The sequence below is a fragment of the Varanus komodoensis genome, unplaced genomic scaffold (genome assembly GCF_004798865.1).
Source record: "Varanus komodoensis strain SLA01 unplaced genomic scaffold, ASM479886v1 scaffold5, whole genome shotgun sequence".
Classification (NCBI taxonomy): domain Eukaryota; kingdom Metazoa; phylum Chordata; class Lepidosauria; order Squamata; family Varanidae; genus Varanus; species Varanus komodoensis.
The window spans coordinates 43,441,046-43,463,681 of NW_025336087.1; the positions used below are offsets into that span (position 1 = coordinate 43,441,046).

The 22,636-nt window shown below is 38.4% G+C and overlaps 1 protein-coding gene across 9 annotated transcripts in view; it reads left to right on the plus strand.

Annotated features, from left to right (window-relative positions):
- The window catches only part of AGTPBP1 (ATP/GTP binding carboxypeptidase 1), a 75,403-nt gene extending 62,489 nt beyond the window's left edge, over positions 1-12,914 (plus strand). For all 9 annotated transcript variants that reach the window (XM_044445792.1, XM_044445793.1, XM_044445795.1 and 6 more), the window contains 9 exons: positions 36-123; positions 381-525; positions 2,160-2,313; positions 3,141-3,321; positions 5,577-5,706; positions 8,365-8,496; positions 10,281-10,457; positions 11,291-11,451; positions 12,201-12,914. In XM_044445792.1, the coding sequence (XP_044301727.1) occupies positions 36-123; positions 381-525; positions 2,160-2,313; positions 3,141-3,321; positions 5,577-5,706; positions 8,365-8,496; positions 10,281-10,457; positions 11,291-11,451; positions 12,201-12,378 (1,346 nt within the window). In that variant the 3' untranslated portion in view covers positions 12,379-12,914. The remainder of the gene's footprint in view (positions 1-35; positions 124-380; positions 526-2,159; positions 2,314-3,140; positions 3,322-5,576; positions 5,707-8,364; positions 8,497-10,280; positions 10,458-11,290; positions 11,452-12,200) is intronic.
- Positions 12,915-22,636: the final 9,722 nt, after the last annotated feature.

Here is a 22,636-nt window from a genome sequence, read left to right on the forward strand (position 1 = left end):
CTGTTTTCTATAATGTAATACATTTTTGCTTGAAGGAATGCAGCCCCTCATGTACTCTGTTCAAGAGGCATTAAATGGCCGTCCCTGGTGGATTCGTGTAGGAATTGATATTTGTTACTACAAGTAAGTATAACAGTGAATTGATGAAATCGATATTAAGATTGTTTGGAAAATTACCTTTAAATCTACCATATTACTATTATGTAAATTAATTGTATTGATACTTTTAAACCAACAAAGGAGATGTAAAAACAGAATCTTCATTAGTTGCATTAAATATAATTCCTGATCAAGTGATATATGTCTATAGATTATTTACACAAAATAATAAAATTAATAGGCATTATCTCTTTGAACTAATGTTAACAATTTGCTTCTAGGAATCATTTTTCAAGAAGTTCAATTGCAGCGGGTGGACAGAAGGGTAAATCGTACTACACAATGACCTTCACAGTCAGCTTCCTACATAAGGATGATGTTTGTTACTTTGCTTACCATTATCCATATACATACTCAGCTTTAATGGTGAGCTGATAACTTGGAGAAACTCAAAATAATTTTTGCATACATGGGATTTTAGTATTCCACTTTAATGATTTCATGTGCAAGTGATTGTATAGTTTGGTGGTGATTACAAAAATATTCAAATATTAAAACACCTTTTTCTGGAAAATACTGAAATTTGAAGCAATTAAATCATACTGATCTGGTTTGCTCAATTCAGCAATGGGTCTCCTATAGTACAACCCCTGACTACTTTCACAAACTAAGTCACACTGAAAGCCCATGGCTTGTTCTTCTTCAGAGCCAATGGGTTCTTGTGCCATCTGAATCTGGGAGAAAATTTTCACCCTGAATTACTAGAATCAGCTACAGAGCTGCTCAGTGAGAGCAACCCAACCTTGCCAATTCTCTGTATGTTTCAGCTGTCAAAGGGACCCTTGAGTTAGCATAGGGAACATACAAGGAAACTGAAAAAGCAAAACCGCATATAAGCTGATTTGCACACAATTCACAAGAATGGGTGTGTGTGGGGGCGGATAATACTAGGGGAGAGGAGAAATGTATTTGCATGATGGAAAAAGCATTGAAAATGGGGAATAGTGGGAGAAGTAGGGTATACAATATCATCCATACAGCAATATAATTCTCTCAATTTGTAGTATTAAATGGACAGTGCTAAGTATTTTCCACCTTTTTGGTACTTCTCTAAGTCTGTAGGTAGCCCAGAAAAGGGAAACACTAACTCCCTTCTACTTTCAATGGCTACTTTTTTGGAAGACTTACTGCTGTGTTTTGATGGTTCTAAAACCACAGAGGAGGCAGCTGAATATGAGCAAGTGAATGGTGCCCCACTGTGTTTGTAAGGCCTATTGGTGCTGGCATTCCATTTTCTTTTTCAGATTTTAGCACCAATAAGAGCTTTTGTTTTAAACTGTCAGGAATATCTGTCACCAACATTAACTGCTTTATCTTTAAAAGTGATTAAATAACTGACAAAAGTGTAGGTCTAATTATTCTTAAATGCCTAATTTTATGATAATGATATGATCTGTATTGATAATATTGATTAGACTTCCATGCACTAGTATAATGCTCCAGGCATAAATATTATGGTATTTTAACATCGCAATTTTTATATTCTAAATTTTAATTTAAGACAAATTGAAGTTTGTCTATTTCTATAGTGATTTGTGTCTTCTGTGATCCCACTGCTACTACTGTGACAGCTAGTTTTGTGGTGTTATTTATAGTTTACATGTATGTTTTTATATTTAAAATTTATATTTTTCATGTAGGAAAAGAAATGTGATTAAAAGGGAAACATGTTCTAAAACATTACACAGAAATTGCATAAAGATATGTCAATCCTATTAAATATTTTAATTCATTTTAAATTATTTGTTTATAATTTTGGGAGGGCTCAGCATATGACTTTGTTGCAGCAAAAAGGGAAAAAACACCCAAGACCCCAAACTAAAGCTTTTGTGGACTACAGCCCAGTACAGAAACTTGCTGTCATAATAATTTTATTATTTAAGATCACCTTAAAGTTTCTGTGATGGACTGTAATTCATCTATGTGTGGTAAGTGCTGTGCTGCAAGAAAGAAATAGACTCTGGATATAGGCTAATAATCTAATTCTTTTTGCTGCGAAGATGCATCTCCAAAAATTGGAATCTACACACAATCCTCAGCAGGTATATTTTCGACAAGATGCTTTGTGCGAGACTCTCTCTGGAAACAGCTGTCCTATTGTCACTATAACAGCTATGCCGGAATCAAATTACTATGAACATATTTGTCAGTTCAGTAAGTATAATTCTTTTCCTCTTAGTCACTGAAATTATATTAATGTTCTCAAATTAAAAATTAAAATTTTATAAAATAAAATTATGTGTATCCAGTATTTATATTACTGGATAACTTTATATTGCTTTCCTGTGACAATGAAGGTTCACACAATCTGACAGCCTGTCATGGATAGCTACCCCCAGTGGGTTGTGCTATCTGAACACAGAGTGCTTCCCTCAGAGAGGCTTATTTTTTGGCAACAAGCCACCCTGATGATCTATACCTTGTTCTAAGGGTGTTTGATTCACAGTGGGTTGTCATGTCATCCAGACCCAGGACAGCAATTTCATTACTGGCCTCAGGGATTAGCTAAAACAAAACCTGAAAAAGTAGCTGAAGGGGAAGAAGTAAATGAGGCCCATAGGTGTTGCAGGTCCTGCTGCTCCTGGTACCCAATTTGTCTCTGTTCTACAAGGCACACCCAAAGAAGTCTAGAATCTATTCCAGCCCTTGACTTGGCATAATTCTCCCCTCTCATGATAGTGGAAAATGACAACTGCAACATGAAAAATCAATTTCCTGCTCTGGCCTCAATGAACTGACAAGGCATTGGAAGCAATAGTACTTGTGCTGCAGATTCTCTCCTCTACCTGCCGCATGATTATTCTGTTAAAAGACTCCAGCTGTTTTTGTTTTCATAAACTTCCTTCATGAGTAAAAATCATAGTCAGAGATTATTTAAATGGCTAGAATGTATTTCAGATTTTAATTCTTACTTATGAATTCATAAAAAGCAAATTGATGTGCCTGCTGATTGGTTGCCTGTTTTGTTTGTCTGTTTTTAGGAAATCGTCCTTATATTTTCTTATGTGCTCGTGTACATCCTGGAGAGACTAATGCAAGCTGGGTTATGAAGGGAACATTGGAATATCTCATGAGTAATACTCCTGCTGCACAGAGCTTGCGTGAATCGTATATTTTTAAAATTGTGCCAATGCTTAATCCTGATGGGGTTATCAATGGAAAGTAAGTTTTTCACTTCATTCAGCAGCAGAATTTATGCTGCTTAAACTCTTACAGGTCGTGCCCTCTTTAGATGATGGATATTCAACTCCTGCTCGGCTTGGTGCCTTTTAGAACATCCCTAATGGAATCTTCACCAACTAATAATAGAGCCTTAATATGAGCCAACCAGTTCATTAACCACACACACACGTGCGAGCACACGCACTTCTGCTTTCCTTTTTACATGCCACATTTTGTCTAACCTTCTTTTCAGATACATATATAGAATACAGCTTTGTTAGGAGTTTATCCTTTTCAGGTGTTAAGCTAAAAGGAACAGTAACTTGAGGTGGCTGGAGCAGGATAGGTGTAATGCTGAAATGGTTTTGAATGAACTTCTGTCTGTTACAAGGTGAGGTTGCATTCTTCCAGGAAAGAGAAGATGAGCCTTCCTTCTTCGAAAAGGAAAGAGCTCTGTGTTCCCCTCAGTGCAAGCTACATTCTTTCAGTATCAGGCAGTCAAAAAATGCTAATCTTTCTCCCTTTCAGAAGAATGGGCCAACAAGCTTTACACAGCATTGGGAAAAGCTCCCATCAAAGTTTCAGACTTAAATGTCTGCATAGTGCAATCTTACGAATGTTTTCTTCTGCATGTGGAAGAACATACCTATATGGGGCTTAGGTTACAGTACAAAGGACTTGAGCTGTAAGCATGAATCCTAAGCATGCTTAATATTACTGAATTCAGTAGGGCTCAGTCAACGGTGTGTGTCAGTTGTGGCCAGGTCTTACAGCTGTATGGACCTTAGTAAAAAAAAAAAAAAAAGTATATTAAGCTATTTAATTCCTGAGAAAATGCCCTGATAAGCACTTAATGTATTCTTCCCCAACCTGGTGTCCTCCAGGTGTTTTGGACCAACTCCTTTCAACTCCAGCTTGCATGGCCAATAGTCAGTAATGGTGGGTATTGTAGTCCCAAACATACACAGGGCACCAAGTTGCAGAAATCTGGGCTAGTAGAAAATTTCTTAATTCTATGCCCGCAATGTTCTTTCATCCTGAAATGGCCTGGCCTCCTTCCATCTAATACTAAAGAGAACTAGAGTGGTCTGTGTTTTGCTTCTCTTTTAAGTTTATTAAGGATGCTTTATACATTCATCTTGCTGCCTTTATCTGAAATTTAGTGCCTGGACTTTTCTATTCTCAAATGAGTATTTGTGTGCATTTGATCTGCTTTACTTCCTTGACGTCTTAAAACAATTTGATTCAAAGGACATGCTATTTTCAATCATGTTCAGAGACATTACTGTGAATTCTGAATAATATGAAACAGTAAAGTGACTGTGTCAATAGCTTTGCATTTTTGTGGCCTTCAAGCAGCCTTCTCCAATCTGATGCCCTCCAGATGGATGGAGGATGTTGGGAGTCAGAGGCATCTGGCAGGCACCAGGTTGAGGAAAGTGGCCTTCAGGTAACTGACTGAAGTTGTTAAAGCATCTTCAATATGGTGTAGTGCATAATATTAAAAAGTAGGGGTCGAATCCAGATTTAGCCATGCTTAGAATAAAATCCTTTAGAATCACAAGTTTGACTAATTTAAATCCTAACAAGTTGCATTGATTTTGGTAAATCTGTTCTAAGCATTGCTGCATCTGGATGCAACCCATTAATACAATAGCTATACTAAATCTTAGCAAATCTGTTAAGCATTTTAATTACAGTAGTTTTGTTGCATTATAATAACGAATGGATTTCCTGCGTGTGCACAAACTTTGAAATGTAATTCCAACTGTTTGTATTGAAGGAGCCTACCAACATGAATTTGGTAGAAAGCTGGGAAACAAGTCAAAGTCCCCATTAAAAGTAAAATCAAAAAAGCTTCCAAACATGAACAACAGATTTTACATTAAAAAAATAGAATATGAACCTCATATATTGTTTTTCTTCAGAACTGATTTGAAATCAGAATATTGGGTCCAAGCAGGTTAAGGGTGCATATTTAGACAGCAAAAGGTACTACAGCTTGTAGCATTCTCTAGCCAGCTGTTTTTTTGTCTAAACATACATGCAAGTGCACCCTGTCTTTCCAACATCTTCATTATAGCTGTACATTTTTAGCAAACAAGGCTTAAAGAACTGAATTCAGTGAAGAAGAAGAAGAATTTCAGTGCAACTTAAAATTCCCCACAAAAGTTGCTAATATGAACTTACTGTGGGGTGGGCAATATTTTTATTTGGGAAAGTAAGGTATCACCGGTGTTATATTTCTCCTGTAGTCATCGCTGTTCTTTAAGTGGAGAAGACTTGAACAGACAATGGCAAAATCCAAACCCAGATCTGCATCCCACGATTTATCATGCCAAAGGCCTGCTCCAGTATATGGCTGCTATAAAACGTTTACCATTGGTAAGTGTATCTGTGTTGTTGTTTCATATACCCAGTTTAATCCTGTGAAATCCATGTTCATGGTACATGTGATCCTGTTTGAAAAAACTTTCAACATCTTTCCAGAAGTGTCTGCCACATGCTAGGAGGTGTCTGCCACATGCTGTATGTTTAAATGTGATGACTTTTACTAGCAACTGCAGGCAGATGTGATTGTTCCTATAAAAGTATAAAGGAGAAGGCATTGTTTGCCTTAAGTAGCATTACAAGTAGTAGAAGGTACACAGATGATTCAGTTGTTTCAGGAGCTCCCCTCCACCCTCCTCCAGCCCATCTCATTTCTAATATTGGAGTTGAGCTAGAGAAAAATGCGGTTTGGTTGTGATGGGAGATGGAACTTCCTTTCACCTGGTTTCCCATCAGATAAAAATGAGACCACCAAATTAGACATCTGCCTGACCATTTTATATATGAACCAACAGAGATTAATATCTCTGTCACATCTACTTTGGCCTGATCTCTCCTTATATCATTTGACCCTGTTGATTGATTTCTACTAAATTTTGTCTTTTCCACTCAGATTAGTCTCCTCCCCTCTTCTCTGGTCAGTTTTGGACTGTTCATGCTTGCATCCTCTCTGTAAATGTGTTGAGTTTTGTAACTTGGTACAGTTATGGCAGTAAGAGAGGTGTGGTACAGTTTCATGTCAACTGTGGTTTGATTTATTTTCACATGCAAAATTAACTCCATAGGGCAATCTGGACTTAAACATTGACCAGAAAACATCTGTTTGTCCAGTTTTGGATTGAGTTTTACTGTGGAACAGCTTGTTGGTCACAATAATAACTTTCTCTATTTTGAATGCTAAATATGATTTGCCAGCTACAGCTGAATGGCATTACACGCAACAGAAACATCTGCTAGAATCTAAGTATATTCTTGCAGCTTTTATAATTCAGAGCCCAGTTTGTCATTGGAAGCACTAATTGAGGCTGAGCAGCTACACCAGTCCACAGTTAATGTTTATAAATATTTATTATCATTAGCAAATGATGTACTTAATATTTGAATATTATTAAGTCTTAATACAAATGAGTCTTAAGTGCAAAGGGTATGATAAATTCAAGCATCCATTTTTGCCTAATCAGTGGAGTACTTTGTTTCAGAAGGGGTTACGGATCTCTTTAATTTACCAAAAATTTATGTTTTGTGTATATTGGGCGCCACCAATTGGTTTTTCATAAAGGCTTAATTAAATCAACCAATTGCTGTGGCTGCAGCAATGCATCATTTACACATGTTTTGGCAATGCCCAATGGCTGCTTCCTTTTGGGAGGAGGTAATAATTCAGATTAATTTCGTGATGAAAATTCTTTAATATTTACATATACTCATGCTTGTTTTAAGTATCTGCCTGCCTCTTTGAGCTTAATGCATGATCAATATAAATGGATTTTCCATATCCTTTTGATAACTAAAGGCTAATATTAGAACACTGCATGGATAAACAGCCACCTGCAATAACACAAAGGGTGGAGAACTTGATGAAATGTTTGATCCTCATGTTGTTTTTAGGTGTAATTTACAAATGGACAAATATATAGGTATTTGAGCTGCCTTTGCTGAAGTCTATAGTTAACTATCTTCAATAGTTTTAGTAAACCTTTCCATATATAAAATGCATGGGGATACATAGTATGCATGCATTCATTATAATAGATTTACTTAAATCTAATGCAAGAAAATTGTAATATTTATTTTTTTATTTTAAATTCATTTTCCTTGTTCTGTTTTGTTTGGAATCTGGTTTTGAAATTCTGAATAAAAATAAGTAACCATTTTTTTAAAAATCTAGCTTTTTCTTAAGTTCATTTTCTTCCTGCAAGGAGTGATTTTATCCATGGTTCAGACATTAGAGGAACTGTAGAAGCAAGGAGAGTAATCAGAACCCAAAGTCTCACACCACAGGCTTGGAAGAGGGAATCCAAAAAATCCTTTTGGTTCCTGGGTTGTGCTCCCAGGGACCACAGAATTGCTCTGGGGAAAAATGGATTACTAGTTTTATTCATATTGCTTATTTCACAGTTTCTTCACATTTTGGCTCTGTTCTGACGTAACAGCCCCAATCTCATAAACCACAATTCATCAAGAGGGGAATGAGCTGTATGCTTGTGTGTTCCTTCCTTTTTCATTTTCCTTTGCATACCCAGCTTCAGTACATCCCTCTTCATTTCTTGAACCACAGCTTCCTTTGAAGCCCAAGCAAAGAAAGAGATCCCTCCAAGCCACAATATGAAACTAGGATCTTCTTTCGATGAAAATGTAAATTGGAATTTCCCAGTACTGGCATGATGGGAAACTGTGGTTTGAGATAGTGAAATTGCTGTGCTGAAGCTACTGTGTACAAAGAAAGACAAAAGAGGAAGGAACATGCAGGCATATAGCTCATGCAAGGGGAAGGGAAGTATATGACCTGTTTCAGGCTGGTAAATCATGATACACCAGACTGGAAGTGCTATATCTGAACTGGATGTCGGACTCCTTGTTGTAGAAAATGGATACATCCTGCTACTAAAGGACACATAATACTTTCTTGATGTGCTGGAATGCTGGTGAAAACCACTTTAGCTATAAGATGGATGTATGCAGCTTTTTAATTTCTGAATATTTTTCTTGTAGGTTTTTTGTGATTATCATGGTCATTCTCGCAAGAAAAATGTGTTTATGTATGGCTGCAGCATCAAGGAAACCATGTGGCATACTAATGTTAGTGCTGCCTCTTGTGATCTGATTGAAGATCTTGGTTATAGGGTGAGTTTTGTCTCTGTCTCTCTGTGTGCACGTGTGCGTGTGTGTAGTGTTGTGCCAAACTAGGAACAATAGGATTATAATTTGTATGTACATCTTTGTCTAATATTTAAGCAATATTCACTGGAAAATATCTTGTCAAGAGTACAATTGTGGATATTTAGATATCAAATTCTACCATCCTCTGAAAGAATTTCCGTATTTCCATAATTTCTCTGTGCTGACAAGTAGCACCCAAAGAAACTTTCAGGGGTTGGAAGCATAATCCAGTGGTAGAACATCTGTTCTTTATGTTCAAAATCTCAAATTTAGTCACCAACACTCCCAAATCTTTTTTAATCTTGCATGCTATGATTGGCTAAGGTCTGTGCTGGAGCTGCTGCTAGTCCAAGCAGTAAGAACTGGGGAGATAGACTATTGGTTTTATTTGGTCTGTAGGTAGGTGGAGAGGAAAATATAGTAGAGGAGGGGAAATTGTTTTATAAATCTTTATATGTTTTTCCAGTATGTGAATATTCCAAGTTGCAATTAAGTTCAAAAGTTTTCTAATGCTTCAAACTAACTATGGAATATGAATAGAACTAGCAGCTTAGTTATGGACTTTGACTAAACCTTTTTCCTGTGGAGGCAGCCCTAAGGTACTTGCCGTTGGGCTCAGCTTCTGTGGAACCTTTCCTTGGAGAAAAAGGTGCATCAGAATTCCTAGGAGTGCTTTGGATCACTTAACAAAGAAAAATATTTCTCTGAATTAAGTGGATTCTTGGGTTGCAAGAAGTCAGTGAATAACTTTATGCTCATTGTGTGCATAAAATTGCCCAATCCTATACTTTCTGCATAAAGTAAATACAGTGTTCTGCCATGAATAAAGCCTGTCTTTGGGAAAGTGGTTTCCTTCTGCCTGATACCTTAGTACTAGAAAAAAAGAAATTCAGGGATAGATCCAGCATTTAATTTAGATGATGATTTATCGGGGAATGCATCTGTTTCATAATATAAATAATTTAGTGGCTGAAATGAGTGGATAATTGACAACCAAAACCAAGTTCTTGTTAGGTACTGCCATCTTGTGACAACATTAAGTATACGCTTATTTTTAAAGTACATTTAATTTTATATTTGAATTCAAGTCTCATCTTTAGATTTCCATGCAAAGAAAGGCAGGTGTATGATATAAAACAGTTGTGCAGAGTACATAGGTGTAATTAGAAAAGTATCCTTCTGTTTTCTGCAACTTTTTATCCAACACAGCTGATCATCTTTTAAATGGTCAGATATACTCATTTCTCCCCAGATACATGTTCTGTGTTGAAAGTTTCACAATTTTGCTCAGTTTATACATACTTCATTTGTTTTAAGGTTTATCGTCTAAGCTTTTCAGTAACAAATGGCAGAGTCCCTTCAGCAGAGCTCTGTGCATAGGACAGGTTTGCCCACAGAACAAAATGCAGACATGGCTCCACTCCTAGCCCTTTTCTGTGCCATCCCTTGAGTCTTCTCTCCGAAGATATTCTCTGGAGTTCTGGGGGTTCCAGTTGAATGGAGCAGAACTGCAAGTGGAAAGCAACATAGGAAGAAAGCTATTCCTTTTGCCAGCAGTCTGGATCCAGCCCATGAAAGAAAGACGTTCTTGCATGTAACATTTTCTTGGTTGCAAAATCCAAATAATTTCACAGCCAGTTAGGCATTTTTCAAAAATTGAAATAGGTGGTCCAGTAAGACTCTAATATTCAATGGTTTCTTGACATTAAAACTGTTTCAAATTGCTTTGTAATGCTTTTTTCCTTTAGACTCTTCCTAAGATTCTGAGTCAGTCAGCCCCAGCATTCTGCATGAGCAGCTGTAGTTTTGTGGTGGAAAAGTCCAAGGAGTCGACAGCACGTGTTGTTGTCTGGAGAGAGATAGGTGTTCAGAGGAGTTACACCATGGAAAGCACATTATGTGGATGTGATCAGGGAAAATACAAGGTATAAAAAAAATGGCGGATTACAAAAAAGCATCTCTGGATTTACAGTCTTTGAAAAAGTTGTGCTTTGTTTGAATTACCTTCAGGGGTACATTCAAATATGTGTATTCTGTGGGCAGAACTACACAGTTCAATGAGAATACGTTAAAAATATGTTTCAATCAGGAAAAAAAATGCTTGTGTGATGAGGGGTGCAGTTTGAAACATGCTTCTAGTCCAGATTGTGGCTCTTCACCGGTTTTCTACTAAAAGTCACTCCTACCCATAGTTTCAATTTTAGGGGCAAATAACAGGTGGATGGTGGTAGTTTATCAGGTACAGGGTCCTAGTCTGTATTGGGGCTACAGCATAATTTTTTCAGAATAAAAGTGGTAGATTTAAGCATGCCTTGTAAAAAAAAGGGGGGGGGGTTAGTTTACATAGTAAACTGTTGCTTTGTTCAGACATTACAAGACATGTTTGTACAGGGGGCGGGGTCTCATGTGTGCTCCCTTTTAGCCTCATCCCCAACTGTCTCATATGGAGGAAGATGCTAAGTGCTTTTACGCAAATGTGCCAAGAATCATGCATTGGTGGGAGGGGGGTTTTTTTCTGTACACAGGGAGGTCAGGAGCAGAGGCAGTGCAGCAAGGACAGCAAATATGCCCTTGCTTCTGCTGACGGCTAATAGTTTGAAAATGCAGGGAACTTATAGTTTTGATTTGTTGCTTAAGACTAGTCTGTTGATTGATGTCATCAGAAGAAACACAAGAAAATTTGTACTGAGAGTTGGTTGTGCTGTAAATCCATAATTACTCAAACTAATAATTGAGTGGACACATTTTCCCTCCTTAGGGCTTACAGATTGGAACACATGAACTGGAAGAGATGGGAGCCAAATTCTGCTCTGGTTTATTGCGTTTGAAAAGATTGACATCACCGCTGGAATACAACCTGCCATCTACCCTCTTTGACATTGAAAATGATTTGATTGAATCAAGTTGTAAAGTGACAAGGTAGTACAAATAAAAATGCATTTATTTTTCTAAGTAGTTTATTCACAGGCTTTCTAATGGTAAAGTAACAATAGTAGCAGATATTCTTGCAGGTGAACATTTGCAGAAATTTTATCCAATATCAGCAATATGAACCATTCAGATCCTGATCCCTAGTTAAGCACATTGCTTTGAATTCTTTATATGTTAAACTAGCAAGTCAATGGCTCACTAAAAGCAAGTCCACGAATAAATTCAAAATAAATTTAAAAATGATGGGTTGGAACCTGATTTAGTCATACTTGAAGTAGCACCCTTGAAATGAATGAGACTTAAGTTAGCTATCCTTAACTTAAGTTCCCTTGATTTCATTGGGTCTTCCCTAAATGACTGTGACTAAGTCTGAATCCAACCTAATATGTACTAAGGTAGTTTCAACCATGATGCAGCATTTCTCCCATCAGTTTAGGGGACAGATCCAGTGCTGAAGCTTAGTATCAGAGTTAGTGTTTTATCTCTTAATGAATTGTTTTGTTTCATTCTAACAGCAGGCATCCTTTGAATGTTTAACAAAGAGATGGGCCACTTGTGATCTGCCAAATGTTGAACTACAATTACCATCATCTGCCACCATTGGATATGCTGGTTAGGAATGGTGCAAATTGCAGTCCAACAATAATATTTAGTGTAATTTTTAAAAATTATGGAATAAATGGCTTTACATGAACATATTAGAGCTGAAAACATACTCTTTGGTGTTCTTGCTGTAGCCCCACTACATATGTTTTGGAAGAAGACGAACCTCGCTTCTTGGAAGAAGTGGATTATAGTGCAGAAAGCAATGATGAGCCAGATGTCGATTTGGCAAATAATGCTGGGGATTTTGAGCCCTGTCTTCAAGAAGATGGACTTTCTGACTCTGAAATTACAAGGACACATATGCCTTGAGAGATCCTTGCAACCTAAAGACAAAATACTGTGGCTTATTTAACATGGACATGGTGGGTTATTTAATTTTGGGGCGTTGCACAAGCAAATTAACTGCAGTCAGTCTAGTTCAAAAACAATAAATGTTTCTGGCTTTTAAATGGATCGACACCTGTTTTATTTAAATACTTTAGTTCTTATCCTTTGCATTGAAATTGATGTATGATCTGATGCCCTGCTAAATATTTTTGCATGGCTCTTTGTGTTCATCCCTATAGTCACCAAACAATTAAAAAAAAAAATGGTACATCAGAGGACAGAAGCTAAGCCTTTTTCCTTGGGGCAGTGGCTGCTGGGATAGTTACTAAAATGCCACAGAGTTTTATTGAAATGATCATGTGTATGCTAAAACTCTTTTCTTTCAGATTTTGTGGTTTGTGTTTTGTCATAATGCAGGGTTTGTTCTGCAACAGTTTATTTTGCACTTAAATTTAAAGCAGGATGTACTGACTGGTGTACATCTTGAGCCTTAAATAAAATGTTGTTACATTCTTGAATACCATTCTTGATTTAAAAGAGATAATGATACTGGCATTTTAAATGAAAGGTTAAATTGTGTTTTGCACAATGATTCCATTTGCTAGGGAAAATTTTAGTGGTCTTATAAATAGGTGCATCTGTGTGGACTACACTACTACAGACTGCAGGTGGGGGCTTACAGGTTTGAATGTATCTCCAAATGAAAACAGTTAATATCCACAGAGAACCACCATGTCAGGGAAAAGACTGGGGGCAGGCATATCTTTTCATGACATCCTTCTCTGTGCAAGGATTATTTTTGTATGAAGGAGTATTCAGTCATCTAAGCCTTCACATGCAGTTTGAAGGAGTTTAGTTTCAAGACAGTTCTACCACTTCATTTTTTTGTTTGTTTTTGCAAGAAGTAGGCCATATGTACCCTTGCCTACTCTTAATTATATATTTATATAAAGGTCATAATCTAAAGCACACACTCAAGTTCCTCTTGAATTACATAGCTAATAGGAAACTTGGAGCAAAAGTGTTCCTGGTAAGCATAAGCATTGTGTGTGTCTGTGTGTGTGTGTGTGTGTGTGTGTGTGTATTCAGTGACTAATTGATACTTTATTTCCATTATTTAATATGCACAGAGCTAAAGTGAACTTTGTGTGGGATGGATACCTTCCTTATACTTTTCAGTTCTATATAAGTTTTTATAGAAGGATCATGGTATCTGTTTGAAGTGTTTCAACTGATGACTTAATTGACATACCACTAGAATTTACTTTGTGTCTGATCCAGAGAAAATTTTGCAAGCTTGATTGTTTTAAACATGGCACCTAAGCATGCAGACATAGAGTGCATTTGAGTGGATCTAACTATGTCTCCAAATATGATATGGATTGACTCCATATAGAAAGCCACCGCCTTGAACTGTGAAGAGCTGAGCAGGACTGCCATAGACAGGCCAGTCTGAAGGGCTTTTATCCATAGGGTCACCATAAATTGGAGATGACTTGACCGTGCATAACAGCAACAATTTGTATGAAATCTGCTTCCACCAACACCCCCCATCTTGTTTTACTGATACTTTATTCTTGATGAGACATAAAGAAATGGTATTAAGTCATCAATAGTGAAATTCTTAATATGTGATGATTGGCAGTGAATCTTCCAAGGAACAACCCATCTGATTCCCCAATCCTGGCATCTTGTTTCATGGGAGCTAGTATAAGTAGTATGAATTGTTTGCAACCTAAACCCCACTACTTGAGTAGCACAAAGATGGATATTTTTTTCTTTATTATGCAGTTTAATAAATCAAAGAAACAAAGTTTTGAACAGAAATATGAGAAAAACTTATGAACGTACTAATCAATAACTTACTAATTATTTTAGAACAATGTGCAGTGGTTCAAACCAGCACAGCACTGCAGGGTGTTATGCCTATACAGTTCTTCAACCTCAGCAAAACCAGAGTTGTCTGGATTCCAGCTAATGAGGATATGTAAAAGCCTAAGAAGAACCATGCTGGATTAGACCTAGCGTTGTCTATTCCAGCATTCTGTTCACACAGTGACCAACCAGCTGTCTATAGGAAATACACAAGCAGGGCTTGAACAGAAGAGCACCATTATACTCATGTTCCCCAGCAACTGATGTACAAAGGCATGCCACCTCTGATACTGGAGGTAGCATATAGCTATCATGACTAGTAGCCATATTCTCCTGGGGACATGCAGAGTTCACAGCCTAGCGTAGGTTTAGCCGTTCCTCCTGGCAACATTAGCATCCCTGGAACAGTATGAGAGCATGTCCCAGTCTATATTTGAGATGCATCAGTGACCACCATGCAGTGCCATCTGGTGCAACAAGGTTGTGAATCCAATCCTAAATTCAGGTGTTTTAATAAATGTAAATCTAAGGGGAGTGCCAAAGAAGTCAGCTTATACCTATCTGATGTTTGTATTGTTATAGGAATTGTGAATGTTTATAAATGATGTCGGCATAACAAGCTATATTTCTTTTCCCCATTGTCTGAAGAGAATTAAAAATCTTGCAGTTAATATTTTGAATTTAATGGGCGTATTACCTGTGTTTTTAATTTTGAATATAAATATTCAAAATTAAAAACACAGGTAATATGCCCATTATAAATATTTCAAACTTGATATAAAACACAGGGCAAATCTATGGATTTGAGTTGTATTTTCTGTCAGCCTCTGAGGATGTGCTGATTTGAAGGGGAAATAATCATGCCCATTATAAATATTTCAATGGTAATATGCCCATTATAAATATTTCAAACTTGATATAAAACACAGGGCAAATCTATGGATTTGAGTTGTATTTTCTGTCAGCCTCTGAGGATGTGCTGATTTGAAGGGGAAATAATCAGTACATTATTTCTTTCCAGTAATACAATTTAATGAAGTCTGGAATCCTCCCTTTTAAATATTGTACCTCTCAGGCAAAGGTTGCAATTTGTGCCAACTTTTCAGGTGTGTGTTTAACGTGAAATACTTGTAGATGAAGGAAGACAGCAAGTACTCAATTTCTATAAGGCTGTTGAAACACAAAATACATGTACAAAATTGCACATGTACAATTTGTAGAATTGTACTAAAGCCATGAAGACCACGTTCTAAGATAATTATTCATTGTAATGCTGTAATGATAAAATGTGATGATATTGTTGTGCATGACCCCCAGATATATAATTTCTCAAGCAAAATATAATAAAATTATTATATCACCTGGTTTTCCTACATGTTTTTTGAGGGTGGAATACAGTGAGAAGAATAGAAACAATTCTAACATAGGAAAGTCCTGGGGCTCTTTAAGAGCAATTGCAGACAAACTAAATGGTACACTTGAACAGCAATGAACCTGGTTATCTTGCATGTTTCAGATTCTATTTTTGTCAACAATATTTCAGCAGATTTTTGTCGAATAATGTGTTAGGTATTGCCATCCATAAACAACAGGTTTAGTGCCTTTGGTGCTATAAATATCTCCCTCTTCTTGTGTATCGTTGCCTGTGAATAGGTAATAAGATGTTTGTGCATCTTCAATATTTAAAGGCAGCATAATTCCCATTGCCTTTAACACTTATTTTTTTCATTGGTTGTAGGTTTTTCTATATCAAACCACTGTCAGAAGCACCTCCAGTTTGATAGATCAATTTATGTGTCTGTCTTATCTCTCAGTATTTCAGAGGAGTCTAGAATTGTGGTACAGGAGCTGTCAGGAACTTTGGATGTGTACAGGCAATGCACTTCCCACTGAAGAAGAGTTGCTGACAAACCACCCATATCAAAAATGATTCCTGCACTTTAGTTGTATGTGCTAACTACAGTGTTCACTAGGAGTGAAGGGAGTTTCATGTGTGTGCAGAAAAACTACCAAATAGCCTTAATAAATGCCAGTATATACATTTGTAAATCTTGGAAAAATATATTCAAAATTTGCGAAACAAAGCCTATGAATTAGCAATTCATGGAAACTCAAAAGATGCATTGTCTTTTCATCTTTGAAAATCTGTGTCTTGAGCTCAGGCCCTGCCTCTGGTACTGTTTTATTTTTTATGGTATATAAAATAACAAAGTGAACAATCTTTAATCAAAAATGCCTTTGGTAGCCATCACAAAAGAAAAAATAATCCTTGAACTTTCTTATGCATGAAATGGATGTACTCTGCTATATAGTGTGTGTTGAAACTTTACACAACATAAAAACATCTCTTTGATGAGTTATGCACATCTTTAAGAAATCTTCTCCTTTTTCCCCTCTTTAATTTTATTAGTTCTACATTCCATGTATTGTTCTGGCTTTCACTTTAGAATAAGCCTTTGTAAAGTCCCAAACAAATGTAAAGAGGTGAGAAGATAGCTGTGCACCAGTGCTTAAGAATTCACTTTACTAATTATAAAAGATTAAATTTCCAGGGGCAAGGTTGTTCATTGTGAATTAGACACAAAGATTTAATTTTGCCAGTCTCTTCCCTGTGTGTGTGGCATTTTGCCATTATACAGCTCTGAACTGATGTAAAACATTTGATCCCAAATAAAGGTACTCTCCCACCCACCCACGGTGGACTTCCTATTTACTGCTGTCTTGGTGTTGTGCTTTTTTTTTTGTTAGCGGCTTAGATCTGGCTTCCATGAGAGGTAGGGTTTTGCTTGCAGAAAGTCTCCCTATTTTTGGCAGACTATAGCCACATTCAGCAGCATTTCCTGAGTCTCCATAGCATTTTCAGAGGGTGATGGGGAGTATTGTGGCAAAGGAGTTGGAAAGCTCATATCCATTCATATAGTAGATCCAGCTTAAATGTGGATCCAACTGATTGGTTTATGTTCAATCTGATCAGAATTCAGGTCTGTCTATTTCTCACTTATTTCATTGCTGTACTTTGTTACGTCTGCAATCCTGTACACATGGGAGTCTGTCTAGGGCAGCCTTGTGACCTACTCAGGTCCTCTGTTTGAAGATCTGTCTAGTCCAAGTCCAGTTGGACCATAAGAAGGGAGAGTAGAAGTTACCCATCAAGCATTAGTACCTGATTAAGTTTTCCCACCATGATGAGAAGTATTGCGTTTCTAATTAAATTTAGTAATAACATTCAAATTTGTATTCCTATAAGTAAGTCAGCTTAAGCAAATTTTATGCAAATCTGTAGCCTCCTGTTTCGTGTTTGAATGAAATGATTATGTAGGTCTCTATCCAAAATACGTCCCACTGTGCTCAATGAGGCTTATTGCTGCATGCATATATACAGGATTGCACTGTAGCAGTTATTTTCCTTATCCCAGTGTTTATAGGCCTATTTAGTTCTTAGTTCTTCCCTTACTACTTAGTTCTTCCCTTCCTCCCTGTCTTTCAGTATCACTTTCAAACTTTAGTTTTATTGCAGAAAATGAGTTCAGTGTTGGAAGATGGGTGGAGAAAACACAGGGACAAATTTGCCTTGAATGTGTGGCCAAGCATGAGAGCAAGTTTCTAAAGGCACTCAGGCTGCCAAAAATGACAACTGTGGGTTAGTTTGAATGATTTAACCCATATCATTATGGTGATAGTACTACCAATCAATCAGCAGTAGTGTGTGTGAGAGAGAAAGAACACTAACAATGTGCTGATGTTGGGAAATCTGGCCTGCCTGCTGCTGATCTGAAGATTAGAAGTAGGTCCAGTCATTACCCACCCACCCCCAACCCCGATGGACTTGATGCATTTTTAAAAAATGCTGAAGGAATCAGTACAAATCTTGCAGTTGTGCAAATATATGCAATCGGTACAATCAATGGTATTTTGCAAATTGGGACCAAAAGCATGTGGATCTGGTGCAATTTGAGGAAAAATCAGCCAGTTTGTACCCAGAAAACACATGGCTGCCATTCAAGGATGGTGTGCTTTGCAGATGCCTATTTATGCAAATCAACTGATGTTAAGCAAATTACCTTTTTTGTTTTGTTTTGTTTTGTTTTGTTTTAAATGCATCAGTCACTGACCATCTTAGAGATGGTTGTCCATGAGCTGCTTCAATTCACACTATAGTGAGCCAGCACCAGCTGGTAAACTGGAACTGGTAAACAAGCCACAGGGCCAGGTTGTGAAAATCATTAAGATTTTTCAACCCCCCATTCCTCACACATCTCCAATGTAAACTGGGAAAAGTTATTGCAGGGGAGAGATTTACAGTCACCTCTTTAAAGATTCTTAGAGGCCCAGAATGTACATTCAAAGAGATCTATTTGCTCTTTTCAGTTGGATGTACTGTTAGTCAATGTTAATGTGATTTTCTTCCTTCCCATCCACCACTGGTAGAATGCATTAATTTTGGGATGAGAGAACAATTAGCCAAATGTGCCCATTATGTTTAATATCTATTCATTCCGAAAGAAATGGCACAAGCAATTAACATGCTTTTAAAAATTACTCACATTTGGAGAGGAGAGGTTTACCTTTGGCTGTTGTGACAGCAGAAGCTAAACCTGGTCGCTTCCATATTATTTCCCCAGACTGACCTGGATGCCACAGCTTTAGAGGCATTTTTATGGAGACAGCTGCCATTTTCCCCCTGACATAGTCCCACAACATGGCTTTGTGTGAGAGGCTGAGAGAGCACCAAAATCGACTCTGCTACCCACATGACAGATGCCAGAGAAAAAAAAATCAGGTTAGAAATACCAAAAGAAAGAAAACAAAAGCAAATAAGTGATGAAACTAATAGGGTCATAACAACTGAATAATGGAACAAAAGTAGCTTTTAATAATGGCAACAGGTAACATCACAAATTATTTTTTTCTCTCACTCCATGTGCAACGCTTGGAACATTATCTTCCATACACTTGCCACAAACTGCTTGCATTATGTATGGAGTGGGGGAATGAATGTGGCAGTATTTCTTTTTAAAGGATATGTAGTCTGGATTAAGAGAGGATGCATCTGTGAAGGAAATTAACTAAGGTTCCTGAATGGCAGAACCTTGTGCTAAGCAAAAAATGTAACCTAGGTGTTTTTGTTTTCTGAATGAACTACAGGAAAATCCATGTGATTAACAGGGAGATGAACATGTTTTGCTGATTTGGAAATGAAAGCCATTTAAAACTGTTCCAGATGAGAGCTTGGGGAGGAAAGCATTTTTATTGTGAGAATTATCATAAGCACCCTCCGATAGCTTCCAGCAATAGCAACCCTGGATGAGCTGCTGAGTGGGGCAGGCTTGGAAATATAGCGAGGTATAGGCTAAGCAGCTATAAAAATCCAGTTTGCCAATGACAGCATTGCCACATTATTTCTCCCTCATGTACTCACGCATATGTGCCATTGGATGTCCATAGTCATAGGGCTGCCTCTGAAATGTACTGAATCTCTAACTCTGCTCCTCTCTTTCCAAATTAGGTACTGATGTATTTCCTGCTCTAGATGGCAGTCTCGTCCTGCCTGTTCCTTTTCATCAGCAGGATTTGGCATTAATTAGGCAGATAGGACCTGGCGAACTATTAGGATTGCATGGCGATCTTCCATGCTATTCCAGTTGCCAGCCCTGCCGTGTATGGCTTCCCAAGCATTTCAAAGATGTATGGCTGGGAGAAGCACCCCCACCCCCTTACACACAGCTGCTTAGGTGCCCTCTCGAATATAATGCTTTTATAGGCTTTGTAGATAGGCATGATCTAACTGCACACTTCTACATGTCTGCTCAGAAATAAGCCTACCTTATGACCATAAGCCATTGACCTGGGAGTATGCAGCTTCAGAATTTGATAGGAATTACTCCCAGGTAAGTGGAGACAGGATTGCAACTCTAGTTTAAGAAACCTGTATGATACCTGTTGTTTAGAAAGTAATCCTAGTTCAAGCAAAGGCACCCACATTCTGAATCAGAGTATTCTGTTGGCAACAATTAAATGAACCTTGCTCCTGTGAGAAAATCCTGTTATTTTATGGGATGCCATTGCAGCCAAAATATTTTGTTTATTTGCTTGTTTCTTACCTGTATCTCTGCTTCTTACCTGATACCTCAAGTGAAAATCAACAGCATTACATGTGTCAGGACTGGCCCAAGACATGTTGCTGTCTGAGGCAAAGAACAAGGTGGCATCTCACCCACTGGACCCTTTCCATGAACCGAAGCAAATGTACCTTACTTCAAATGTACCTTACTTCAACACATGTACCTTCAACACATGCAAATGTACCTTACTTCAACACTGGTGATGGGATAGCACCTTCTATGATACCCAGAAAGCTGTACGCAATATGCTTACAATCTGTTGTAAGCCATCCTGAGACATCAGTGGGGGACGGGTTAGAAAAGCCTTAAATATAAATAAAAAAATAAGTAAGATGCATGCAGAGCTCCATTATCCAATGTAGGGGAAGGGCTGGTGGACTCAGGAAGAATAGCCAAGAAGCTGCTGCCGCCACCACCTGAGACAGTTGCCTCCCTCTGCCTCAGTGTAGGGCCAGTCTAGGGCGTGGGATATTCAGCTGGCAAGCCCAACAGACTGGTGACTGATGGAAAAAAGATTTAGGATTTGGCTGGGGTTGCAGAGCGGTATCTTTTCACAGAGCACACCTTTCTTTGAGCAATGAGATGCCTAGAGGCGGTGCCACAGGCTTTTGTTTCCTCTGGAGGCAGATAGCACTGGAAACTTACAGTATAACAGTAATATCAGCTTGTTTAGAATTATGCACCCAGAATGGAGTTCTAGAGCAGTGGCTTCTGCTGCAGCTGCCCCACAGCTGTCTGCTCTTTGCTTGGTCAATGTGCTCACGGGTAAACTGGGACCTCAGCTTGTGGCAAAGGAGGGAATAACTTTCAGAGCTCTCGTATATACCTTGTGTTGCATGTTCTGTGCCTGCCTCTAGCTATGAAAATGTGAGTGGCATTGCCCTGTTCCACACCAAAGATCTCAGTGTGTGGGGATGTTGGGAGAAACTCTGTGGGTCCCAGAAAGCGCCTTTTGCCTCTCTGTCTTGCCAATCCCTGCACCCTTTGTTGACATCTTGCTCCTGCCAGCTCCCACTTTTGCAGTTCTTTGCTAACACCTCTCTTCTTAAAACATGATGAATTTTACAACCATTTTTCTAAAACTCAACTCATGCACACATTTACCTCAGAGTAAACTGTCTTCATCATCATGAGGCTTACTTCTGAGTAAACATGCATCGGACTGAGTTGTAAATTACCTACAAAGGATCCAAATGCTCATGAGAAAATGCACTAGCCTCTGATGAACAGAAATGACATGCTCACCCAATTTGACCAATTTAGCCCCCTAAATAGCACTAACTTTGCTTTTCTCTTCATCCTTTAACAGCCACAGAAGGAAACTGTGGAAAGAGGTTCCATCCTGGCAAAAGAGATATCAATTTTGGAGGTAAAATTTATTCCCAGCTCAGGCTTGGAAATAGTTTCTCAATCAGCCCAAAATAGTTATGGGATTTGATACCTATCTAGAGTTCAATCAAAAATTCCAAAGTTGGCCTAGGAGGGCAAAAAGAGGGAGAAATCTGGGAATTTTGGGAGGGGCCCTGTTGGGACAAGTGGCAGAGACTGGCGTGGCCTTTCTCTCCCCTCTTTCAAAAAGAGTGTTAGTCCATGGTGCCAGGCAGGCTCCTGCAGGCCTTGGGGCAGCTGAACTCTTCTGCAGTGCCTCCCTTGGGAAAACGCACTGCAGGGGAACCTGGGGGCCTGCTGGGCTGTCCATACCAGGGTTGCCACCGCCAGCAACCAACCTGCATTGAAAAGAAAAAGGGAAAAGACCTCCCCAGCAACACTGATCCCTAAACATTTGTACAATTCCCCCTGCCCCCAAACTGTCGCTGCATTTTCAAAACCTCTGACTTGCATAGCAGGAGAAAGGCTCAAAACTAGGCTTCTCCATCTGGCACTAGACTCCTGCCACACTCCAGAAAAACTGAGAACAATTGTGTGCCTGTCCCCTTACAGTTCAAGAAGAGCTGTGATTGTGCATGCCATTGTGCTGAGGGTTTGGACTACTGATAGATACGATTCTTAAACGACACATGCCATATCATCCTGCCAAGGATAAAACAAAGGCCTTTGCTGGGACAGTTTGGTCCAGTTCACACATAATGGCTGAACAACCCACGGTTAGCTGTGGCTGCGCGAGAGCAAGTGAGCATGTTGTGCCCCAGGCACCCACCACTTCCGTTTTCTTTCTGGATTGCCAGGAAGCCTTGGAACATTCCTTTCCTCAGTTGTCATAATGTGGGAAACTGACATCTCTG